The 26230-nt window shown below is 41.7% G+C and overlaps 1 protein-coding gene across 3 annotated transcripts; it reads right to left on the reverse strand.

The window, feature by feature from the left end:
* LOC120020127 (inositol polyphosphate-5-phosphatase A-like) lies at nucleotides 1-25325 on the reverse strand. Of its 3 annotated transcripts, none has more exons than XM_038963713.1 (16): nucleotides 24859-25325; nucleotides 17773-17814; nucleotides 17326-17426; nucleotides 16943-17030; nucleotides 9453-9516; nucleotides 8716-8819; nucleotides 8417-8469; nucleotides 5898-6017; nucleotides 5601-5685; nucleotides 5379-5474; nucleotides 5207-5281; nucleotides 4073-4146; nucleotides 3877-3988; nucleotides 3693-3761; nucleotides 3460-3517; nucleotides 1-2695 (listed from the first exon to the last, which is right to left on the reverse strand). In XM_038963713.1, the coding sequence occupies exons 1-15, from the start codon at nucleotides 24916-24918 to the stop codon at nucleotides 3476-3478; spliced, it is 1185 nt and encodes a 394-aa protein (XP_038819641.1). In that variant the 5' UTR covers nucleotides 24919-25325; the 3' UTR covers nucleotides 1-2695; nucleotides 3460-3475. The 3 variants fall into 3 exon arrangements, with proteins under 3 accessions (XP_038819641.1, XP_038819726.1, XP_038819557.1); XM_038963798.1 differs by having other exon boundaries at nucleotides 1-2699; XM_038963629.1 differs by having other exon boundaries at nucleotides 1-3517.
* Between the last annotated feature and the right edge of the window lie 905 nt (nucleotides 25326-26230).

The following is a 26230-nucleotide window of genomic DNA, read 5'->3' on the forward strand; positions in this document are numbered from 1 at the left end:
TATAATTGCAGTGGTCAACATTTATTTACAAAACTGGAAGCATTACAAGAATGTAGTGTTTTTTTTGTGTGTTCGACCAGAGAATTTGACAAACGACATTAGTCCACTCCATCTAACAATACTACTGGCCTCATGTTGAACTCTAAACCAAGAGCAATCCCTGGAGGGCATTACAATATGTTGACAATACCATAAATCAACTAGTATAAGTATATTATTGAGTGGGACTTGCACTTTCCACGCAGACCCATACATTATTGATAGTAAACTAATTAAGGACATTTGACAGGGTACAGATTACAAGGATAATCTATCTATACATTTGAACTAATGAATCCTTGTCATATCAGTCTATAATTACTTCACAGCAGATTGAGTGTCAGTCAATCAACACATACTACAGAGGAAGATCGATTACAAATGATGCATTTTCTACCTCAAAATAAGAGTACAACATTTGAATAACTTCATTAATAGGCATTGATCATTTAAGTGCATTCTGAATATCACTGATACAACTATTAACTATAAAGAAATCCATGATTATATTTTTTGAAGTCTTTGAAATAGTTCTTATTAAAGCAAAATGATGCAAACTATCCATCCATTTCATACAAAACAGAACATGGACAATGAACAAAGATCTGAAGAGGTTGCTACAGCACAAATAAAAATAAAACATAGAAAGAGAGATATACTCAATAAAATAACGGAAACCAAAATAATACATAGGTGTCAAGCTTCAAATTGTTTAAACTTTGCGTGTGTGAACGTGTGCGTGGGTGTGCATGTGTGTGCGTATGTGTGACTGTGGTATCAAACATCCATTCCAGACACATCCACATTCAAATTAAAGAGTGGGATGGTAAACAAGTTATTGTTTAGTAAAACAGTCAAACTGATCACAGTAACTGAAACAGTCCAGAAGATGCTGCCTTGTAAAACAATGGATGCATTATTAAAAACAGAATAACATTGTGTCAGCTCCCCTGAACAAGAGAAATCTCTATTAGTACACTCTTCAATTCTCTAAAAACAAATGAAAACATATTTATGAATCTCTTAGGAGCTACTTTAAAGGACCCAGTCATAGTTTGTGGAATAAACCACTTCGTGGTAACAAGAACGTAGCTACCTACTGTACCACCGGCAATACGCATCAGAAATGAAAATAGACTACATAATCGTGATGTCCTTATAAGGGAGCAGCAAAATCAACTCCTATCAGTGACTAATCTAGCAAGCTTGGTGTCTTTTTGTGCTGATATTGTCTGAATGTGGAACAGTATTTAGCCACCCATGTCTGCTCTGATGTCCGATAGAGTAGACTAACCTTACAGTTGAAGCATATGTTTGTACATTACATAGGCCCACCCCATAATATGTCAACGTACAAGCCACCAGAGAGTATACCCAGCAGAGTGTGGTAGCAGGCAGGCAGAGCTGTGATCATCAGTATTCAGCAGCATGTAGATGTTATACTTTCGAGTCTGAGGGAATCCAAGGCTGAGGTCTGATGGGAAAAGAAGGCGCATTTCCACATTTCATTCTGACCTTATGGGCTCCCAGCCTGAATCTGCCCCACTGGTCTTTTACATCATTTTATTGATTTAAGCTGAGTTATTACAACACCATTGAAATTGTAGGTTAGGAAAAATGACCTCAGCGTGGCATTAGGGGGCAAATGGAGCGTTTTGTTGGAGTTCACTGTTCCAAGGATGAGCTGGGATAGTATGTACGTACTGGTAAAATGTATGCTTTCAACAAAAGACTGCACAATATAAGAATGCACAGAGAAATGTGTATTACGCTACTGCTCTATTCTGACAAACATGCTGACGGTGCATTGAAATACTGTAGCAGCTTTTGTTTATTGTGTTTGTGAATGTTTGCTTTTAGCATGCTTATATTGATAGTAAACAGTTAAAACAGTAAGAAAATAAATAAGTAAAATAAAAGACTACTAACATACAAATGAAAAGCATGCATCCATCTTCCATTCAGGAATGTCAGAAGGAATGAAGGTCAATACTTAATTATAAACCCTTGACACTTTAAAACCGTTTGACCAGCTGAAGTCAGGGCATTTACTTGGCAGAGTGCCAGTGTGTGTGTGTGTGTGTGTGTGTGTGTGTGTGTGTGTGTGTGTGTGTGTGTGTGTGTGTGTGTGTGTGTGTGTGTGTGTGTGTGTGTGTGTGTGTGTGTGTGTCCTCACATGTCTCATTCCTCCCATTGGGAGAGAGCTGGTCCCTCCCTGACAAGACCATGGCCTAAACATCAGCAGTCCCACAGTCACATAGTCTATTGTCTTTACGTTGGTCCTATTCCATCCAGCAATCCTATTCCAACGATCCATCACTGAAGAGAGGACTCCCAGAAAATACCCTGTCTCGGTGTACGTTTTGGGGTCTGGATGGCAAGACGTATGGCCAAGCACAGGACAGAGCAAATTGTCTGTCAAAAAAATCCATAATGCTGATGATCAAATCTGTGATGATGTCACCCAAGTCATGGCAATCAATAACTTGAAGTGAGAGGAGAATAGAATGTGAGAGACTTGGTTGGGTGGAAACTGACTGCATGCACTTCAGGGAGAGGCTGGGTGCCGTGACTGGGTAGGAGCTGCTCTGTTTATCCTCTGGTACGGATAGCGGAGTGGGAGTGTGTGATGGTGATGACCAATGTTGGATAGACACTGGCTTACATAATGGGAGAAAAGTTAACTCTTTACCATCCACAAGGAAAACATTCAGTAACATCTAGAAATCATCTATAAATTCTTTCAATGTGTCAATTAATGATATAGGATTGCTAAAGGAGTTCCTAAAAAACGAAATAAGATAAAAGTCAAAATTTGGTGAAAACCTGCTGGATTCATAGACGGAACCAGGATAGCCATGGCAGACCAGAGAATCACATATTATTTGCTTTGGTATGCTGTCCCTCTCATTGAAAAGCCCTTCCAATAAGTCCTTCCGATACATGGCTTTTATTACTGTTAGAACCTTCTGAAGAGGAATCCTCTTTAAGGAGAAAACCATCATATGAAAAAGTCATAGAAATGGCAGCAAAACAAAATCACAGCCGTAAAAATGCCAATACACTGCCCTGCACAATGAATGTCTCTCTGGACGGCGATCTGTCTGGTAATGAATGAAAAGAGGGCCCACATTGGGCTTAGTGTAGCCACACACAGCGACAGTGGAGAGGATTCTATAGACATAGATGGCCCAGCTACATTATGGACAAAGGAGACAGTTTGTCCACAGAAGCACTTCATCTTAGTTCATATCCCAACAGCACTCCACTGGGCCAGCCTGGTCTATGGCTCTCTGGAGAATAAGGCCCGGGAGCTGGACAAGATTACGGCCTGTGATCGCTATTTCAGAGACCCCCTGGATATAATCCTGTAAACCTACAGAACATACACTACACACTCACTAGCACATATACTCTTACCACAGAGGGATCCTTGTCAATGGCCATTTGTCTTCAGTGCAAAGGACAAGAAAACAGGCTGGGGAAAAAGGAGGAATACACAATGGTTCATAGGTTAAGTCCTGTTTATCAAGGGCCATTTTCAAGACCAGACATGTTACATTTGTATGTATGTATGTATGTATGTATGTATGTATGTATGTATGTATGTATGTATGTATGTATGTATGTATGTATGTATAAATAAAGGTTACTTTGTGGTCGCCCATGCAGACATTAGGGCCCAGTATGTTGTAAACCACACTGCTCTCTCCCTCATCCCTCTGAAATGAAACAACATTTTTTTAATAGGCCTATAGAAGGTGCCTCCATGGTAAATAAATAAATGAATCAACTCGTCAGTAAGTGTGGATGGCAGAGCGTTGCCAGCTTACTCACCCTGTGGATGATGTCTTGGGCAGTGTGAGACATAAGGATACGGTCGCACCAGGAGGGGCAGCGAGTGTTCATGTACTGGGTGGGTTTAGTGTAGTCTTCACTATAGGGGTAACTGACAGAGACAAACAGCATGGCATCTTCAGGTAGTAGTAATAATGACAGTAATAGTGACAGGGCTGTCAGGGATGAGGCTTACCTGGGTGGAAACAGGATTTCTTCCTCTGCAATGACATCTTGAAAGGCTGCAATCTCCTTGTCATATTTCAAAATCTGAGCGATATAGAAAGATTAACAATTACTGGAGGACCCAAAACTTGTAATCTGCTAACCATAAACATCTGCATAATGTGAAAATTCAATTTCATAACTATCTCTGTGGTAGGATGTAATTTAATTAATGAATTTAATGAAGTATCTTCTGTGGTTGTTTTCTGTTTTAGAACTGGTAGCCAAGGCAGTAATCAAATCAAATGTTACACGTCACCTGCGTCGTAAACAACAGGTGTAGACTAACAGTGAGATGCTTACTTACGGGCCCTTCCCAAAAATGCAGAGAGAAAGAAAATAGAGAAATAATACAAATAATAATAGATACACAATGAGTAATGATAACTTGGCTATATACACAGGGTACAAGTAGCGAGTCGATGTGCAGGGGTACGAGGTAATTGAGGTAGATATGTGCATATACAGTAAATAGGAATAAAGTGGCAGACAGTAAACAGTAGTAGCAGCTATGCGATGAGTCAAAAAAAGTTAGTGCAAAAAAGGGTCAATGCAGATAGTCCGGGTAGATATTTGGTTAACTATTTAACTAACTATTTAGCAGTCTTATGGCTTGGGGGTAGAAGCTGTTCAGGGTCCTGTTGGTTCTAGAAGGTGCATCCACTTGCCATGCGGTAGCAGAGAGAACAGTCTATAACTTGGGTGGCTGGAGTCTTTGACAAGGTCTCTGACCTCCTCCCTATAGGCTGTCTCATTGTCGTTGGTGGTCAGGCCTACCACCGTCGTGTTGTCTGTAAACTTAATGATGGTGTTGGAGTTGTGCACGGCCACACAGTCGAGGGTGAACGGGGATTACAGGAGGGGACTAAGCACGCACCCGAGGGGCCCCTGTGTTGAGGGTCAGTATGGCGGCTGCGTTGTTGCCTACCCTCACTACCTGGGGGCGTCCCGTCAGGAAGTCCAGCATCCAATTGCAGACGGAGGTGTTCAGTCCCTGGGTCCTTAGCTTAGTTATGATTGTTGTCATGGCAGTGAGCGGTAGACCATGATATTAATATGGGTGGGGTGTAAATTTGTTGATGTGTACAGTAGAAAATGTTCTCACCGCTCTGCCGTTGTCCTCTCTGAACACTGCCTGGTGCAGGTAGGCAAACATCTTGGTCTCAATATGGAGAAGAATCTTGAGATGAAGGAATTGGGGATACAGTAAACATCTGAATCTGAATAACAACAAGGAGACAGTAGGATGGAAGACGTGGATGGATGGGGAGGCTCACCTTGTGGTCATTGTCCTTTTCCTCACAGATTATTTTCTCTACCTCGTTACTGCTGTCCTTCTTCACTGTCTGCACCTCTGCTGAAGTGGACAAGTTCTAGAACACACACAAACACACCACACACAGTTAGGTTAAAAAAAGTCAACAGTCAGCTGACCATTAGTAAGGTTTCCTGATTTTCTGATTCTGATTAAATTCTTGAGGAAGTGGGTCATATAATACCTGGACCAGGCTAAGGGTGTCCAGGCGGAAGTTGAAATCCCCAAACAGGAAGAAGGGGAGTGGAGTATAGCTGCTCTCTGATATCCTGGAAGGAAATGACACCGGTATGAGTCAAATGTTTTAGCCTATAAATTGAGTCCTCTATTTTAAAATGATTATAAACGCAGATCTACATACACTTGCAAACCAACTTGCAGACAACTATTTTTTTATCTAGATTCCCAAGTGGGTTTACAGTATCTCTCTCAAGTAGGTGCACTTGAGTTGTTCTTCAAAGCTGAGAATGGGCAGGCTAACCTATTGATGACATATCTGAGGGCCTTCTGGCGGTTGGCTGAGTAGATGGAGGGACTGGCATTACAGGCAATGAGGTTGGAGGCATCATGGAAAAGGTGTACGTTGACTAGGTCCAGACCCCTGCAGAGAGCACACACACACAAAATGAGAATTGTCAGACATATCTATGAAAAAAGGAAGCATTGTGAAGATATTTGTTCTCCTATTCGATTTAGAAGCGTCTCTGTGTGTGTGCTGTTCAGTGATGGCAGTTATGAAGAGTTTAGTTATTAGTGAGGGCACTTGAGGTAATGCTAGTCCACAAACAAACACATTATTCTTCTGTGCCGAGCATTCACTCCTTTTCTGCTGCTGCCACCTGAAAACAATGAATGTGCATCCAACAGATGGCTATGTTGACTCACAGGGTGACCTTGTAGCACTCTGCCCATAGACTCCTTTTGTCTAAGAACTGGTGTTGGTGACACAGGAGAGCAAGCAGTAACTATTGTGCAGAGGAAACAGAGGGTGTTTGCTGAGCTTCAGCTTTAACCACTGCATTCATTGAGTAACGGGATGACAGCCGGCTCTCTATCTATTGATGAGCTGTGACAGTAGAGTACGTAGAGTCGAGAAGAGTACAGCAGTAGGTCAGTAGACTAGAGCAGGGGTTCCCAAACTTTTTGCTTCGTGACCCATCAATTGAGGTGTCTTTTGAGTCGTGACCCACCATGAGGGTTGAGCGGTGAAAAAACATACACAGACAAAAAAATAAGTAAAGAATATCATCTTGTTTGAGGAGAAAATGTTGCAGTTTTACAACTACTTTTCTGAAATTCTACACATTTTGCCATGGCTAATTCTGTGTTCTTATGCTTAAGCATTAAAACAAAATCAATGGGGGCCTGATTGTCTAGTTTTTTTTTTGGTGATTGTAAGTTCTCAAAGATTCTAGGCTATTATTTTGAAATACAGTGCATTCGGAAAGTATTCAGACCCCTTGACTTTTTCCATATTTTGTTACGTTACAGCCTTATTCTAAAATTGATTAAATAGTTGTTTCCCCTCATCATTTACACACAATACACAATACCCCATTAAAAAAACGGAAATATCACATTTAAATAAGTATTCAGACCCTATACTCAGTACTTCGTTGAAGCACATTTGGCAACGATTGCAGCCTCGAGTCTTCTTGAGTATGACGCTACAAGCTTGGCACACCTGTATTTGGGGAATTTCTCAAATTCTTCGCTGCAGATCCTCTCAAGTTCTGTCAGGTTGGATAGGGAGCATCGCTGCACAGCTATTTTCAGGTCTCTCTGGAGATGTTTGATCAGGTTCAAGTCCGGGCTCTGGATGGGCCACTCAAGGACATTCAGAGACCTGTCCTGAAGCCACTCCTGTGTTGTCTTGGCTGTGTACTTAGGGTCGTTGTCTTGTTGGAAGGTGAACCTTCACCCCAGTCTGAGGTCCTCAGCGCTCTGGAGCAGGATTTCATCAAGGATCTCTCTGTACTTTGCTCCGTTCATCTTTCCCTCAATCCTGACTAGTCTCCCAGTTCCTGCTGCTGAAAAAGGCACCATGCTTCACAGGTTTCCTCCGGACGTGACACTTGGCATTCATCAGACTAGAGAATCTTGTTTCTCATGGTCTGAGAGTCTTTAGGTGCCCTTTGGAAAACTCCAAGCAGATTGTCATATGCCTTTTATTGAGGAGTGGCTTCCGTCTGGCCATTCTACCACAAACGCCTAATTGGTGAAGTGCTGCAGAGATCATTGTCCTTCTGTAAGGTTCTCCCATCTCCAGAGAGGAACTCCCTGACCCTTCTCCCCCGATTGCTCCGTTTGGCCAGGAAGCTAACTATAGGAAGAGTCTTGGTGATTCTAAACTTCTTCCATTTAAGAATGATGGAGGCCACTGTGTTCTTGGGGACCTTCAATGCTGGAGATATTTTTTGGTACCCTTCCCCAGATCTGTGTCTCGACACAATCCTGTCTCTATTGACAATTCCGTCGACCTCTTGGCTTGGTTTTTGCTCTGACATGCATTGTAAAATGTGGGACCTTATATAGACAGGGGTGTGCCTTTCCAAATCATGTCCAATCAATTCAATTTACCACAGGTGGACTCCAATCAAGTTGTAGAAACATCTCAAGAGTCTGAATACTTATGTACATTTGTTATTTCTGTTTTTTATTTGTAATAAATTAGCTAAAATTTCTAAAAACCTGTTTTCTCTTTGTCATTATTGGGTATTGTGTGTAGACTGATGAGGATGATTTTATTTAATCCATTTCAGAATAAGGCTGTAATGTAACAAAATGTGGAAAAAGTCAAGGGGTCTGAATATTTTGCAAATGCACTGTATATAGGTCCTTTATCTTTTCTACATACTTTCTATTTGGTTTAAGTCATCTAAGTTTACACGGAAAGCGCTTTTCCATTCTGAACATCTATGTAAAAAATATATAAATTCTACGCACAAAAAAATGGCAACCCGACCCACCGTTTGGGAACCACTAGACTAGAGTACGTACTGGTTGTGAATGATCCACCGGGTCCTCATGAAGCCCTTCCTAGACCATTTGAACTGCAAAACACATCACAAACAAAAAGTTATACAAATGAATATTTTGTATGTTAAATGTTCACCAAATACTGTACCACCATTTAGCTAACTAATTGGAGGGCCATGCTGGTAATTATTGATTATGCCAGACAATTTGTCTCATATCCCTGTCAGATAGACTCCCCCTTTAGCCCCCACTCACATATTTGTTCCAACACCTCCTGGGTCACCCTGAACTTTACCCCCCCACCCTACACACACACTCACATCGGGCCAGAAATTCTTCGGGAATTTTTCTTTCTCCATTGTGGTTACCCCGTCCAGGGAGCCTACATACTTGTTTTGTCCAGACACTGCTTTAAAATCCTTAACTGTGAGGGGGAGAGAGGTGGGAAGGGTAAAAGAGTGAGAAAACATGCAAACACCAATCAATAAAGTGATGTTAAGCTGATGACAGCAGCATACGTGACCAGAGGATCTATAATAAGGCCATTAGGCAGTGTTTGGTCGCTGTGCACCAATCTGACTGGCGACACAGAACATGGCAGGCCTGGGATTTTTATGGCTTTTCCATAAGCCTTTTGTGAAGATATTTGTCATGCCTAACGTGACTGGACTATGCAGCAAGAAAATAACACATCTCACTTTCAATTCAGATTCCCTGATATGTTTAGCCAGAAGAGGTGGCCATCACACTGCAGTGTTCAAAAGATGTTCCGACTTATTATCAAAATACACAGATGGGAATCTCCAGACTGACATACCAAATTGCTCTTACCTCCTAAACTGTTTTGTGACAAACTCTAATTATATTATAATAATGATACATTACAAAGGGCCAAGTTTGCACACCAGGACTGATACAGATGTTCTGAAATTATCGCCACGTGCAGGGCCTGAATGGAAGTGCTAAATCATAAAGCGATAACAAAATGTCCTTAATCTTATTATTATTAGTCAAAGTCAATAATGACGTGATATAGATATGATTGTAATGTTCTTACCATTAAAATCATATTGGTAGATGTTTTTCAATGACTTGTGGATGAAGTACATGCTTCCCAGGGCCTGTAAGGACAAGGAATACAATACAAGCTCCTTTAAACAATTGCTGAGAATGTCAGTTTGCTGCAGTGATGATAAAGTTTAGAGACATTATCAAGCTCTCTCATGTTCCAATATTGCATTCTTCCAGAAATACAGTTGAAGTCATCTCTAGGAGACACAACGCGTCTCCTTCCTGAGCGGTATGGCGACTGCATGGTCTCATGGTGTTTATCCTTTTGTACTATTGTTTGTACAGATGAACGTGGTATTTGGAAATTGCTCCCAAGGATGAACCAGACTTGTGGAGATCTACAATTTTTCTTGGCTGATTTCTTTTGATTTTCCCATGATGTCAAGCAAAGAGGCACTGAGTTTGAAGGTAGGCCTTGAAATACATCCACAGGTACCACTCCACTATCAGAAGCTTCTAAAGCCATGACATTATTTTCTGGAATTTTCCAAGCTGTTTAAAGGCACAGTCAACTTGGTGTATGTAAACTTCTGACCCACTGGAATTGTGATATAGTGAATTATAAGTGAAATAATCTGTCTGTAAACAATTGTTGGAAAAATGACTTGTGTCATGCACAAAGTAGATGTCCTAACCGACTTGCCAAAACTATAGTTTGTAACAAGACATTTGTGGAGTGGTTGAAAAACGATTTTTAATGACTCCAACCTAAGTGTATGTAAACTTCCAACTTCAACTGTACCTTGCACAGACTTCCCTCAAAGTTTGTTTCAGTTTAAAATATCAACGTCATCATTTCTTGCGAAACAGCTTGATTAACTTCAACATGCTCACGCGACATGCTAGGGCACACTGGTCCGATATAGCACATGTAGGCTTCACTGGAAACCTTCGGTCATAATGACTTAAAGAAACAACTTAATTTCTGATTCATCAAGGAGTATCATGCAACATGATCTGATTCCATAATATTTACATCATTATCATCTTCAGTAGTTCTAGTCTCCTTTCACACACAGCCACCCAGTCTCTCAATCCTTCCCTCTTTCAAGCAATTATATTATGCTCAACTCACTCTTGTCCACAGAAACACATAGCTTTACTGCAATAACATGTACACAGTACACAATCAAATGTGCACACACCACACACACACACTTTAGCACCCAATCATCCCGATGTGACCATTTTTAATGTACTAACTGCCTGCTCTGATTAATCATGCCTTCTGAGATCAATAAAGACAGAAAATTAAAACAATTGAAAATGTATTAAACAGTAGGGCTGCCGTGCCGGCTGCGGGCCGAAGAAAAAATTTGGCGGCACCCAGAGGGTCTCGGGCGTGATTAGGGTTGCAAAGGGTCGGAAACTTTCCGGTCAATTTCCAGAATTTTTCACAGAAATTTTCCATGGGAAGTTAAGCCCTGGAATTTGGGGAATTTTGCTTAAATTCAACAAAAAAGTTAGCTTATAACAGTAAAACATTTTGTGGGATACACATAAGGCAATTCTAGGTCTTGTGGCATATTTTGGTTAAACTATCCCCAATTCAATGGGATTGCAACCCTCTGCATGCACAGTGCATTCTTCCATCACATGTGCAGATGATTCTCAAGATCTTGCACACTACTAGCCAAGGACTACATGCTTTCTGTTAAGTTTTGATTACAATATTGGGTGGGGTGAATATATTTATATGACATACATGATTTTTTGTTAACTGGTAAATAGTAGCCTACAGCAAAGTGTGTTTAAATCATTTCTAACTTGTTAACAATTTCTGCTAGTTAGTTTTTGCTACCATGTGTATTTTAGCTTGCTTGAGCCTGCTAACTGAGGAGTGTTAGTTCAACTGTTGCCATACATGTTTCATTTTAAAACACTTATATTACAAAGGAGTTGTTTAATCTAGCTGCTTAACTATATAGCTGTACATGGAATTGTACTTGGAGTTTTTTTTACAATTTTCCCCCCTAATCTTTACAGGAAAATGCCACGGCACTATCTGATGTGTGGAGACATTTCACTGCAGCTAATGTAGAAGGAAAAGCTGTGTACATTTGCAAATACTGTGCCAAATCATATGTGAAGAATGCAACAAAGATGCAGAATTATCTGGCCAAGTGCATAAAGTTCCCTCAGCTCTCACAACAAGCAACCTCTGACAAAAGTCCCTCTACTTGTATTCGAGGTGAAAATGATGAATGAGACACCTTATCGATAGCAACAGCTCATGGTCCTCCTGGAATCAGAAGGTTTTTTTACTCAATGGAGGAAGGTAGTCAGAGAAATGCTGATGAATGTCTTGCTCGAGCTGTGTATGCAACTGGTTCACCTCTGATGCTCACAGGAAATGTGTATTGGAAGAGATTTCTGAATGTTCTTTGCCCAGCATACACCCCTTCCAACCAGACATGCTTTATCTACTAATTTGCTGGATGCAGAGTTCAACAAAGTTCAAGTGAAGGTCAAGCAAACCATAGAGATTGCAATCATCTCTGATTGGTGGTCAATTGTTCGTGGGCAAGGAATAATTAACTAAATCATCTGCACCCCTCAACCAGTATTCTACAAGAGCACAGACACAAGGGACAACAGACACACCGGTCTCTACATTGCAGATGAGCTGAAGGCAGTCATCAATGACCTTGAACCACAGAAAGTATTTGCACTGGTGACAGACAATGCTGCTGTCAGGATTTGGCCAGGATTGTTCCGGTTTTGGCCACTAGATGCCCCCATTGTGCTTTTTTGACCCTTTTGTTTTCCCTAGTTTCCAGTTATTATTTGCACCTGTGCCTCGTTTCCCTTGAATGTATTTAAACCCTTAGTTTTCCTCAGTTCTTTGCTCTGTGTTTGTATGTTAGCACCCAGCCCCAGCGATGCTGTGAACATTTGTTATTCTGGATTCTCTTGAGGTACTCTGTTTTTGTTCTTGTTTATTTATTTTTGATTATTCTTTTGAGGTTTTTTCCCTGCGGTAACTACCACCTTGTGGATTTACCTTTTGTCTTGGAGGATTACCTTTTTACTCTTGGAATTACTTTTGACGTTGTGGATTTATATTTTTGCCTGAAGTACTTTCCTTTTTACTTTATTAAAACACCGTCTCAAGTACTGCTGTGTCTGCCTCATCTTCTGGGTTCTGCCGACTATTAGTGGCTCAGTTTGCTAAGTGACTGTTTCTCACACCGGAGACCCGAGTTCGTAACCGGGTCCTGACAGCTGCGAACATGAAGGCTGCTTGGTCTAAAGTGGAGGAGTCCTACCCTCACATCACACCCATTGGCTGTGCTGCTCATGCATTGAATCTGCTTCTCAAGGACATCATAGCACTGAAAACAATGGATACACTCTACAAGAGAGCCAAGGAAATGGTTAGGTATGCAAAGGGTCATCAAGTTATAGCAGCAATCTACCTCACCAAGCAAAGTGAGAAGAATAAGAGCACCACATTGAAGCTGCCCAGCAACACCCGTTGGGGTGGTGTTGTCATCATGTTTGACAGTCTCCTGGAGGGGAAGGAGTATCTCCAAGAAGTGGCCATATCACAGTCTGCCGATATGGACAGCCTCATCAAGAGGATCCTCCTGGATGATGTATTTTGGGAGAGGGTGGTAAGCAACCTGAAACTCCTGAAACCTATAGCAGTACACATTGCACGGATTGAGGGAGACAATGCCATCCTGTCTGATGTTCAGACTCTGCTTGCAGATGTAAGAGAAGAAATCCATACTGCCCTGCCCACTTCACTGTTACTCCAAGCAGAGAACTGCAGTTCTGAAACATCAAAAAGCGTGAAGACTTCTGCCTGAAGCCCATACACGCCGCAGCGTACATGTTGGACCCCAAGTATGCTAGCAAGAGCATTCCGTCTGGTGCAGAGATCAACAAGGCCTATGGTGTCATCACTACCGTGTCTCGCCACCTTGGCCTGGATGAGGGCAAGGTTCTTGGCAGTCTGGCAAAGTACACTTCCAAGCAAGGGCTTTGGGATGGAGATGCAATATGGCAGTCGTGCCAACATATCTCATCAGCCACCTGGTGGAAGGGACTTTGTGGATCTAAGACTCTTTCCCCTGTTGCCTCCATCATCCTCCAAATCCAACCAACATCAGCCGACACAGAGCGCAACTGGTCCTTGATGGGGAACACACACAACAAAGCACGCAACAGGCTGACCAATGCAAGGCTTGAAAAATTCGTGGCCATCCGGGCAAATTTGAGGCTTTTTGAGCCTGACAACGAGCCATCCTCAACAAGGTTGGAAAGTGACAGTGAAGATGAGGCCTCAGAGTCTGATGTTCAAGAGGTGGACATTGAGGAGGTCCAGGGAGAAGACATGGAAGCCTGAGAGGAAGACAACCAAAGCTTTAGTCTCTAGACGATCCTTTTACAGATATATTTTGAAAACATTTTTGGGAGATGTGATGGATCATTGGAGATCATTCAATATTCCCTTTTTTTGTTGTTCAGTGAAATCCTCCTATGTGAATAGTCAACTAATTTAATTAAAGTCCAATTCGTAACTAAATTGTTTTGTTTTATTTATATTGGAAGGATTTAATAATTTGCAATTATGTCTACTTATGACAAGGTAAAAGGTTTATGTTTCTGTCTCCATATGATATGGTAAATATATCCAATGCAAAAAAACATCTATATTTAAATGGTATTAATATGAATTTGCATATATTTCCCATATATTCCCACAGAAAGTTTCCACCTCTGAATATTCCCCAAAACGTGCAACCCTAGGCGTGACGGGCCGCTCTATTCCCCCACCCGGCATGAGAGATCGCTCCCTGAAGAGACCATTCATCTTCACTGCCAGAGCGATCCTCATTTAATGGGACGGAGCTGTCCCTATTACAACCAGTCAGGGTGACCAGCGATTAGGGACGGACCTGTCCAAGTTGGGGAAGGAGGGGACGGGGGTTAGAGGAGGAAGAGGAGGTTCGGACTAAAGTGACGGTTTTGCAAGTTAAATCTGACATCGGCTGACTTCAGCTGAATCGCTAACCTGAGTTATAGCAGTTATTAAATCAAATCGAATGCATTAGTTTGAAAGAAAACATGGTAGGCTGGTTTGAGTGTTTACCAACTAATAAACATTGTCTAATGTCTATATAGTGACGTTATCAATAGCAATTACATTTTGCGGGGATATCCTTAAAACTGTAAAACAATTTTAAGACCGTGGAAGTCTGCTGTGCCTTTTGTTTTTTAAAACACATACAGAAAGGTTCTCCTCCACATACTCTGCCAAGGACCCATCTTCATCAATCAGGTTTGTGCACAGTTGAATAAAAAACGATTGACTTACAAGTGATTTTTTATCAAAACACCATTTATACAGGGAATGCATGCATGCCTGCCCCCCTCCTCACAGCCCCTCTGAACATAGAGACCCCCCTCCTCTTCTGGCCAGGGAGCTGCTGATCCACAGCCGAGGGAAACAAATTGAAAATCAATGCTGGTGGCACAGGCGAAATGAGAATGTGGCATTGGGGGCTGCAGCTCTCTTAGGGCAGGTGGGGGGGGGGGGGGCACAGACAACCAAGCACAGGGGAAACATAGTCCCAGATGTCCGCCACTCCCCTCAGCCCTTATTTATTGTTTACAAATGGGCTGGGATCAATAGTTTTAATCTAGAGTTACATTTATTGACTTTGGCCTGTCTCCCCACACCTGGACATTGACTTTCCCCTCCACTTCACACACCTCAGAGTGTAGACAGATCCATTGACCCCACTGTCATGGCTCCAGTGTTGGGGTCTAGCTTGGATGGGTTTAATCCTGTGCCACTCTGCACATGATGGGGATGGACCCTCCCAAGATTGGATTTAAGCAACAACTAGGCCTGTGTGTTGTGTTGACCAGCCCATTTATAAACCAGGCTCTGATATGACATGGCTCATTTAGAACCAAGGTGGCTCAGAACAAGCAACACTGGAAACAGTCTTTATTCCAGGTACAGAGGCCATTAGAGGGGAGGCTGAAGATGGAGCTGGTCTGGACAAGTGTGGAGATTGAGACACTGTCCAGTACCCAGACAGCCTCCTGACAACTCTATAATGATAGTTTAGCGCTGCACAGACACACAGCCGTATATATTGTAGTCACATAAAGAGAGAGTTGGGGGGCCAGAGGATAGATGAGGATATAAGACTAGCGGAGAGCCAAGAGCAAGTGTATAAACCAGCCTTTAAACACATCACCTCTGTCCGTACTCACACTTTATAACTTTCAGAGTGTACTGTACATTATACTCTCTTTGAGATACCCCCCACACATTGTCATGTTGTAATTAACTATATGGGAGGATACAACAGTGTCCTTTCACAGGTGAAACAAACTCAGCACGTAACCTAAAGTCTTGCCTTGTGACATTCACACTGAGGTCAAACTAATATCACCCTAGTTCCAACGGTTAAATATACTATGATCTCCTAAGTCAATGATAAATATGAACTGTCCAGTGGGTTAGGGTCCACCATGCACTTCATTCATGTTGTAGGAGTTTGGTCCTCCTTTGTACTGTACTCTTGAGGAAAGCGTGTCACAACATGGATACATGCACTTTTTCAGGCCAAATTGTTTGCTACCCTGTCTTTGTGATGAAACAATCATTTAAATCCTCACCCTATGGTCATGTTAAACACATTGTATTGGGTATACTTAAATGTCATATTATTTCAATTAAACCAAAAAGCATTAGACCATAACTTGTACAGAATGGATGTCCTCCTGAACATAGCATTTTGCATTGGAAAGCAGAACATGTAAATGTATCATGTGTATGTACAGTACCATGTATTTGTAATGTTCTATTATGCTATATTTACCAAAGAATCCCTGTTTCTCAGTCTAAAAATACCCAACATAGCATTGATGAGAAGCCCTGGTCCTCATTGGAGCTCTAGTGTGGAGCAGGGCCCCACCTTGTGGTCACAGAGATGAATTGCTGTCTAAAAAAAGTGGTGTCTGCGGAGGTACTGCAGGGTCCACGGCCAGATCTCAAAATATTAGTACACTAATAAATGTTCTCTCTGATGCCAAGTGCGGGAGCTTTAATATTTCCTAAGGCCCGAGACTTGATTAGTCCAACCATGCACTGCGGAAGTCATAGTAAAACTGCAAGAAATTATATTTTTAATCGCACTCTAAAGTAGGAATTGTGTTCTGATATTATGAGGAGGTCCCTGATGAATTTGCTATCACAAATGGGGTTGCCTATGCAAAAAAGTTTGGTAATCCCTGCTGTAGGAGATACTAGGTCTTCTAAAGGCAAAGACACAAATGGTAACCCTCGTAAGGGCTTTCACAACATGTTATTGCTTTACCTCAGCCTCCTGTACATCAAGCTCCACTATATCGATGTTATTAACTGAGCTAGAGGAACCAGACATGGTGGTTATAAAGTCTTTCAATTCAACTTCTGTCAGTTGATCAGTGCAGTCCTGTAGTACTCACCGTGAAGCTGTCCACGTTCTTAAAGTGGTTGTCCACATAGATGCAGACCCTGTCAAAGTCCCTCATCTCCTCACTGGACTCAATGTTCCTAAAGACCAGAAGAGGATAAACTGAACAACTCAAAGTCTGATACACTGAAGTAACTGTCTCTAACACTGTACACTTGTGTTTGGACACTCTCTTATATAGATAATGGCAGTTGATGTCCTGAGGTTATGATAACATTATTCAGACCACAGTTAAAAACCCTTCTACCACTGCCTGCCAGATGAATCATGAAGTTATACTGTATCTGTTGGTCATAAAACTGTAAGGAGTCTGGGCAGCATTTGTGGATACTTTTGAAAGTGTCCCATAGAGAGTTTGGCACAGTGATGTCTTACCAGAAGAAGTTCTCCGCATGGCCCATATTGACCATGTAGTCCTTGCCTCCAACCTCCTGGAAGTGCAGGGCGATGAAGCGTGGTTTGTGACTCTGGACAGTCTGTGACAAGACATAGATATCAGGCAAGCCATTAAACTACCACAATCATGTGCCATAATGGTGGTCAAATGTGGGGCATCCTACTGAATTCTGGTAAGTAAATGTTTTTTCTTAAGATGACATACAACTTTGGAATTTGACTATGCATAATGTGTTGGCTAAATAGTGGAAAGTGTCTTCTTCACCTCTTTGGGAATGGAGACAGTATCTAATCGATTTATAAGTCCACCATCCAGGAGGGCTCATGGTTCAGTCTCAACATGAGAGGATGGCTTAAGGTGTTTGCATGTCAACAGTAAAAATGTGAGAATCCATAGTGGACACCTGAGAGGGATCCCAAACTCACCCCAAATAATTCTCGAAGCCAGTCACTCTCAATCTCACCCACCTGTGGGTTGAAAAAAACAACAACATTTAAATTCACACATGGATTCTACCAAAAATAATAACCGAACAGTTGAGATATTGAAAACAAAGGGCATAAACAGAATGGTTTAAATGAGATCCTAGGGTGCTATCTTGTCAACCCAGGTTTACCAATCAACCCTGCCAGGCACCTTTCCTATACACTGACCAAAGGACATGTTTAATTATATATTAGCACTTGACAGTGGAAGATATAAAACATGCATGAGGTAGGCAGGTGGATAAGCACAACACGACAGTCTTGTCAAATGTTTTGTTGGGACATACAGTAAGATTTATGCAGATAAACAGCCACACACCAACAGGTACAATTATATGTTAAATATATATAACCTATGCAATTAAAAAACAAATGTCCCTCTGGAATGGTTGTAATATGTTTATTACATAAGTGGCATAAAGAATCAGACTCTAATCTGTAACATTATTAGCAAGCCTGCCTGTTGATGTATACAGTGTAACAATGTGAGATTGAATTAACATGTATCCTTCCATTTTGTTTAATGCCTGTTCTTCAACAAAATATTTCCAGGGAACCTCTGTGAGCTACTAAGTATCCAGAGTACAGTGTGTGTTTGTGTTTCCCCCAGTGCCAGGCCAGAATACAGACTGTGCTGTATTCTCCAGGGCCAGCCGGATGCAGGCCAATCTGCCAGAGCTGTAGCAGCACAGCAGTGGCTTTGCATAGTGCATTTGCATGGCCAAATGACTGCTGCTGCCCACCATGCCCGGCTGCCCAGGCACCATGACCTGACGGGAGAGCAGCTCATCCATAATACAGGTGTCTGACTGAAGAAACCCAACTGCATGTGTCCTGTACTGTCTTTTCCCAATGAATCTTATCCATAAAAAAAGCATGATTAGGCCTAAAACAGATGCTGAGATGCCATTTTATTTGCAAAGGTTTTTATTGAAGGGCTTGGTGTCTGAAACATTTCATTACAGTGCCTTGTGTCCATTCCTTTCAGTTTCTCAGGGTGCAAGCAGACAAAGTTGCGTGAAAGTTGCTTTGGGTAACTCCAGCCTACCCTTGTAAGTCCATCTGAAGTGCTTTCCAAGTAAGAGAAAGTGTTTGCCAAAGAAAGTGAAACTTGGCAACCTGCTGTTTCCTTATGCTGATCCAAACACCATGGCAACCCAAATTAATTTACACAATGCTCTTTAAAAGGTAGAGAACACCAAGATAAATATGTCGATCTAACATTGATGACTATTAATGGTAATTATATTATTTCCATTGCTATTGTTATGTTCCCAAGCAAGAAAACCAAAAATGTCGCTCAAACATAAAGTGTGAACTAACAAAAAGTAACTGAACAACAACCAAAACAAAAGAGCAGGGGTTTTAGGCAGGGTTCTGAAAGACACTCATGGTGGTGTCCACTGAAAGTTGACTAGCCACAACAACTGGAACCTAAAAGACACCCACCATGAGCGCCCATTAAATTTGCCCAAGAAGAGGCAGACAAAAAGATGAACCCATACCAAACTTAAAGACAGGAAGCAAACCAAAAATGTGGAACATTTCTGCAAAATTAATGTTTTTCTAGAACTCAAATAGGGAGCGCCAACTAAAGGTGTTGACCCTCCACATCTCTCAAGACAACTGGAGCACCGGCCAGCCACTCTTAAATAGCACCTGGTCCAGCACAGGTGAAACACCTTCCCACTAACGACATGGCACAGGTATAACACATACATACTAAAGAGGTGACAACAATCGGTGGCATCTACAGTACGTGCCAAAGTCCAACCTCAAAAAATAAATGGAAAAACCAAAGTCTGGAACAGTTTTGACCTTAACTTTATACTGCACCACAGGTGATGTTTGTTGCCAGAGGTAATGTGGGCATGTTTAATAGCAGAAGTCTGGAACTGAGACTGAACCATTTCATACAGTGCATTCGGAAAGTATTCAGACCCCTTGACTTTTTCCACATTTTGTTATGTTACAAGTCAAGGGGTCTGAGTACTTTCCAAATGCACTGTACATGTCCTGTAGCACCATCACTCTCTGTTCCATCATAACCTCTAAAGAAAAGTATGCCTAACAATTCTAAACCTAGAGGTGATTTGCACTGTTCTCTCCTTGACAAGTAAAGTTCCTTTAATTTAATGTCCTGGTGACCTTTTTGTGACGTCAGCATTCAACACCATAGTACCCTCCAAGCTCATCATTAAGCTGGAGGCCCTGGGTCTGAACCCCGCCCTGTGCAATTGGGTTCTGGACTTCCTGACGGGCCATCCCCCAGGTGGTAAAGGTAGGAAACAACACCTCAATTTCGCTGATCCTCAACACTGGGGCCCCACAAGGGTGCATACTCAGACCCCTCCTGTACTCCCTGTTCACCCATGACTGCGTGGCCAAGGACACCTCCAACTCAATCATCAAGTTTGCAGACGACACAACAGTAGTAGGCTTGATTACCAACAACGACGAGATATCCTACAGGGAGGAGGTGAGGGCTCTGGGAGTGTGGTGCCAGAAAAATAACTGCTCACTCAACATCAACAAAACAAAGGAGAAGATTGTGGACTTCAGTAAATAGCAGAGGGAGCACCCCCCATCCACATCGACAAGACAGCAGTGGAGTAGGTGGAAAGTTCCTTGGCGTACATATCACTGACAAACTGAAATGGTCCACCCACACAGACAGTGTGGTGAAGAAGGTGCAACAGCGCCTTCTCAACCTCAGGAGGCTGAAAAAATTTGTCTTGTCATCTAAAACCCTCACAAACTTTTACAGATACACAATTGAGAGCATTCTGTTGGGCTGTATCACCGCATTGTACGCATCTGCACTGCCCACTACCGCAGGGCTCTCCAGAAGGTGGTGCGGTCTGCACAACGCATCACCAGGGGCAAACTACCTGCCTTCCAGGACTCCTACAACACCCGATGTCACAGGAAGGCCAAAAAGATAATCAGGGACAACAACCACTCGAGCCACTGCCTGTTCACCCCGCTATCATCCAGAAGGCGAGGTCAGTACAGGTGCATCAAAGCTGGGACAGAGAGACTGAAAAACAGCTTCTATCTCAAGGCCATCAGACTGTTAAATAGCCATCACTGGCACAGAGGCTGCAGCCTATATGCACAGACTTGAAATCATTGGCCACTTTAATAAATGGAACACTAGTCACTTTAATAATGTTTACATATCTTGCATTACTCATCACATATGTACAGTTGAAGTCGGAAGTTTACATACACCTTAGCAAAATACATTTAAACTCCGTTTTTCACAATTCCTGATATTTAATCCAAGTAGAAATTCCCTGTCTTAGGTCAGTTAGGATCACCACTTTATTTTAAGAATGTCAAATGTCAGAATAATAGTAGAGAGAATGATATATTTCAGCATTTATTTATTTCATCACATTCCCAGTGGGTCAGAAGTTTACTTACACTCAATTAGCATTTGGTAGCATTGCCTTTAAATTGTTTAACTTGGGTCAAACGTTTTGGGTAGCCTTCCACAAGATTCCCACAATAAGTTGGGTGAATTTTGGCCCCTTCCTCCTGACAGAGCTGATGTAACTGAGTCAGGTTTGTAGGCCCCCTCAAGCCATTTTGCCTCAACTTTGGAAGTATGCTTGGGGTCATTGTCCATTTGGAAGACCCATTTGCGACCAAGCTTTAACTTCCTGACTGACGTCTTGAGATGTTGCTTCAATATATCCACATCATTTTCCTGCCTCATGATGCCATCTATTTTGTGAAGTGCACCAGTCCCTCCTGCAGCCAAGCACCCCCATAACATGATGCTGCCACCCCCGTGCTTCACAGTTGGGATGGTGTTCTTCGGCTTGCAAGCCTCCCCCTTTTTCCTCCAAACATAACAATGGTCATTATGGCCAAACAGGTCTATTTTTGTTTCATCAGACCAGAGGACATTTCTCCAAAAAGTACGATCTTTGTCCTCACGTGCAGTTGCAAACCGTAGTCTGGCTTTTTTATGGCGGTTTTGGAGCAGTGGCTTCTTCCTTGCTGAGCGGCCTTTCAGGTTATGTCGATATTGGACTCCTTTTACTGTGGATATAGATACGTTTGTACCCGTTTCCTCCAGCATCTTCACAAGGTCCTTTGGTGTTGATCTGGCATTGATTTGCACTTTTCGCACCAAAGCACGTTCATCTCTAGGAGACACAACGCGTCTCCTTCCTGAGCGGTATGGCGGCTGCGTGGTCTCATGGTGTTTATCCTTTTGTACTATTGTTTGTACAGATGAATGTGGTACATTCAGGCATTTGGAAATTGCTCCCAAGGATGAACCAGACTTGTGGAGGCCTACAATTTTTTTTCTGAGGTCTTGGCTGATTTCTTTAGATTTTTCCCATGATGTCAAGCAAAGAGGCACTGAGTTTGAAGGTAGGCCTTGAAATACATCCACAGGTACACCTCCAATTGACTCAAATGATGTCAGTTAGCCTATCAGAAGCTTAAAAAGCCATGACATTTCTGGAGTTTTCCAAGCTGTTTAAAGGCACAGTCAACTTGGTGTATGTAAACTTCTGACCCACTGGAATTGTGATACAGTGAATTATAGGTGAAATAATCTGTCTGTAAACAATTGTTGGAAAAATGACTTGTGTCATGCACAAAGTAGATGTCGTAACCGACTTGCCAAAACTATAGTTTGTTAACAAGAAATTTGTGGAGTGGTTGAAAAACGAGTTTTAATGACTCCAACCTAAGTGTATGTAAACTTCAGACTTAAACTGTATATAATGTATTCTATACTATTCTACTGTATATTGGTCTATGTCGCTCTGACATTGCTGGTCTATATATTTATATATTCAATTCCTTACTTAGATTTGTGTGTATTGGGTACATGTTGTGAAGTTGTTAGATATTACTTGTTAGATATTGCTGCACTGTCAGAACTAGAAGCACAAGCATTTCGCTACACCCACAATAACATCTGACTAATACAATTTGATTTGATTTTATCTAGAAGCATAGCCCTATAACAGAAAACCTGGATTTCCATCTTTCTTGTGTAAATATGCCTACAAGATTACTAGTCTCTGGTGAGACTAAAGGCCCTAAAATGTGAGGCATAACCTTTTCTCCATGTTTGGAAGGGTTTGTTTAAACGTATTAGGCGGCCATATAAGAAGAAAAGCATGAAGAAACCCCTGGGAAGATAATCATCTGTTTACAGATCTCTTGAACCCACAATGGGATCTGACTTGTTTTCAACTGGGCCAGATAGGGCAACCGGAAACATGGTCCTGAGCCAAATTTCCATTAGTGTAACCCCCCTCCCCCTCAGTCACAATGACAGCCAAGCCCCGATTTCCCAGAGACCACAACACAAAACTAATGCACTGGTGTTTGCATTTCTCATCACATCACAACCACTTAAAGTAGGTCTACTCATATGTTATTGATTCCGTCCTGTTATTACCACATATACAAATTACTATATCAAGGCAACTGTCTCCATGATCTCAACTCACAATACTTGCCTCTTCAAATATTTTACCAGATTTAATGGAAAATGACAATTAGTTCAAAGAAAACAAGCTGACTTGTATTTTGTGTAAACGTTTCAGCCTCACAGCCATTGACAGGGACTTCCTCGGAATGAAATGAAATAAGTAAATGCACAATGTTGTCTAGGGCCATGAAGTAATTGCTTTAGGTAGCCAGCAGATCCAACAAGCATTCCTGTGTAGATTAACACACCATGGAGCCGGCGTGAGATGTAGCTCGGAAAACGTATCTCAATCCAGGGATGACAAACACATTCCAAAATGCCTGCTGTGGCTTCTGCTACCTAGCATGAGGACCAAAAGGCCAGTTTTCTGGAAAAACTACCAGTTGTTTAATCTTCAATTGGAATAATAAGACAGTTCTGAGTACAACGCATTTCTGATCCCATGGATTGAGGTACATTTTCCAAGCCATATCTTGTGCTGGCTCTGCTGTAATTTAATCTACACAAGAATGCTGTCCGACCATGTAAACAAGCGGGCCAGCCCCAGGACCGAGTTTGGGAAACCCTGCTTTAGGCTACTGTGCATAATGTGAGTTGTTATTGTGCAGCAAAACTAGCCTATTTAAAATTACACCCAAATATGGACAATTCCATGCTGACCATGATCATTGCCTATTTCAGTTATCATGTGTAAAATACTTATAGAGTAAGGCCTACTGTGGTACCAGCATTGTATTGATATATGTTGTTAACCCGTAGTAACTAATAACAGGTGTTAGGCCTACAGTATTGAAACAATATAGGCATACACATCTAATTGCCAACAATGTTGCCTAGGCTACAAATTATATCAAATCACTTGTTTCTGCAGTAGCCGAGCGGGAGCTCAGTGAATAATAAAAAGTTGCGCACTGCACTTTCGCGGCAATAACTTCAAACGTGTCGTTGTTGCACGCCATCAATTTCCTGTTTGATTTGAACTGGGACCCGTTGTTGCTTGATAGGTAGATTCTCTCCGCGAATCTGTCAATATGATGTGAGAACACGCACGCGCCTCAAGAATCATGCCGCAACAGCTCACGATAAATACGGGGTGAGTATAACTATAGACAGAGGACTTTCAGTTGTATAGGCCCATCGAAGTGAAAACAATGTGTCGTCAGAAGCCACAATGACATTAAACAATTGACTTCAAAGTTTGAGAAGAAAGCATTTAGGCTACAGAAATCATGGTTGTCATGATTAAATGTAATAGTCTAAAGAAGTAGCTTAATGTAAAAAATATATATATATATTATAGGGCCTATAATAATCAAATTAAATATTGGATCGCGTGCCCGATGCCAGCCTGTGGGAGTTGAACTGGTCTCTATTCGAATGTAGTTAACTACAATGTTACAGGTAGTAGAATTTGGTCTTGTAACGGTTCTGGTGTTCTCTGGCAGGTGTAGTAACTGCTTACATAGGAATCTCGCTGTTCCACTTGGACATTTTGATTCACCATTCAAAGTGACTTAAAACAGGTTATCGTTAGGTGAAATGGTGTTAATACTTACATTGTCGAATAATGACCCAACATTTGCGGTGACAAGTAGAACGTCAGTGTACGTTTCCATGATTACGATCGAATTCCAGAAATAGTCTGCAGGAAGAACTCTTGTACACGCGATGGTCAAATGTTGTACGTGTGTTAGCTACAAACAGTTTAATGATTATGGTGGTGTATTGTATAGGTCGCTATAACCTGCCCTTAAGAAGTCGGTCGTATAATTAATTAATCCTGATCATTTATTTCTGCTCTTCTCTTGCCCGCTTTTTGTTGATGGCTGGTGTCGTTCGCCGTCTTGATTCTATATCCTTGGGAAGGAGTTATCTCCAAAGTCTGCTAAGAAATGGCAGAGCAGGCAGGAAAGGATTTGTATATCTCTTCATGGTAACTGGACTAGGTTCTTAACCGATTTAAACCTGGAACAGTGCATGTGCTGCTTGCGCCAGAACAGTTCGTCCTGCCCCGCGCGACCAGATCTTGTTGTCAATGTTGTGTCATGAACTTCGGAGCTCCGCCCACGGCGCTCAGTTTTTTTTATACCGCTATTTATATTTTACAAATAAGCCTACCTTTTACTATGAAAAACCACAGACGCCTAATCCAGACCTCAAAACATCCAAACACCGAAATATATAGGCTAGTAGCATTTATATACAAGCTATGGCTAGTGTAGCCAACTAGAGGTTATACCTTCTAATTATAGCCCACGTCTGTGACTAGTCTGAGACTGGAGGGAATGATTATGAATGGTTGGGCCTGAAAGCTGTTAGCCTGTCAAATACCAGATATTAGGCTACTTCACAAATAATAAAACAAACTACATTAAACATTTTAAAAAACACATAGCCTATTCATTTATAGAGATTGTGTATCATGTTCAATCTGTTATTGTCAGTGGGCTGGCAACAGTTTGCTCTACGCCAAATGTTCAAAGACCACAAGATAAAAGACCAGGCACAGTTCTGATTAACTACTCCATCAAGCTCTGACACTGCTGTTGTAAAACATAACTGGTTGACTTATTTCAATGATGGAAACAAAAGAGCCGAGCTGTGTGATTTAATTGGATTGACCCCATCTCACCATCCTTTATTCGTAACCTGCACCATTTGGATGTGTGCCCACCACTGTCTGACACCATGCTTGACAAGATAGAAATATGTTTGTTTTACACTTATGCTATGATCTTTGAGCAGACACTACATTGACAGTGCTGCACTAGAACAGCCACATTTTTAGTGATACACTGATATTGTGAAGATCATAATTCTGACTCCACATTCAGCTTTTCACTGACCTCACAGCCTACTCTGTTACTTGATAACAGGACAAACTACAGACCACTTATTATGGTGAGCTGTTGAACAATCAGGTCAGAC

The sequence above is a fragment of the Salvelinus namaycush genome, chromosome 1 (assembly GCF_016432855.1).
Source record: "Salvelinus namaycush isolate Seneca chromosome 1, SaNama_1.0, whole genome shotgun sequence".
Taxonomy (NCBI): Eukaryota; Metazoa; Chordata; class Actinopteri; order Salmoniformes; family Salmonidae; genus Salvelinus; species Salvelinus namaycush.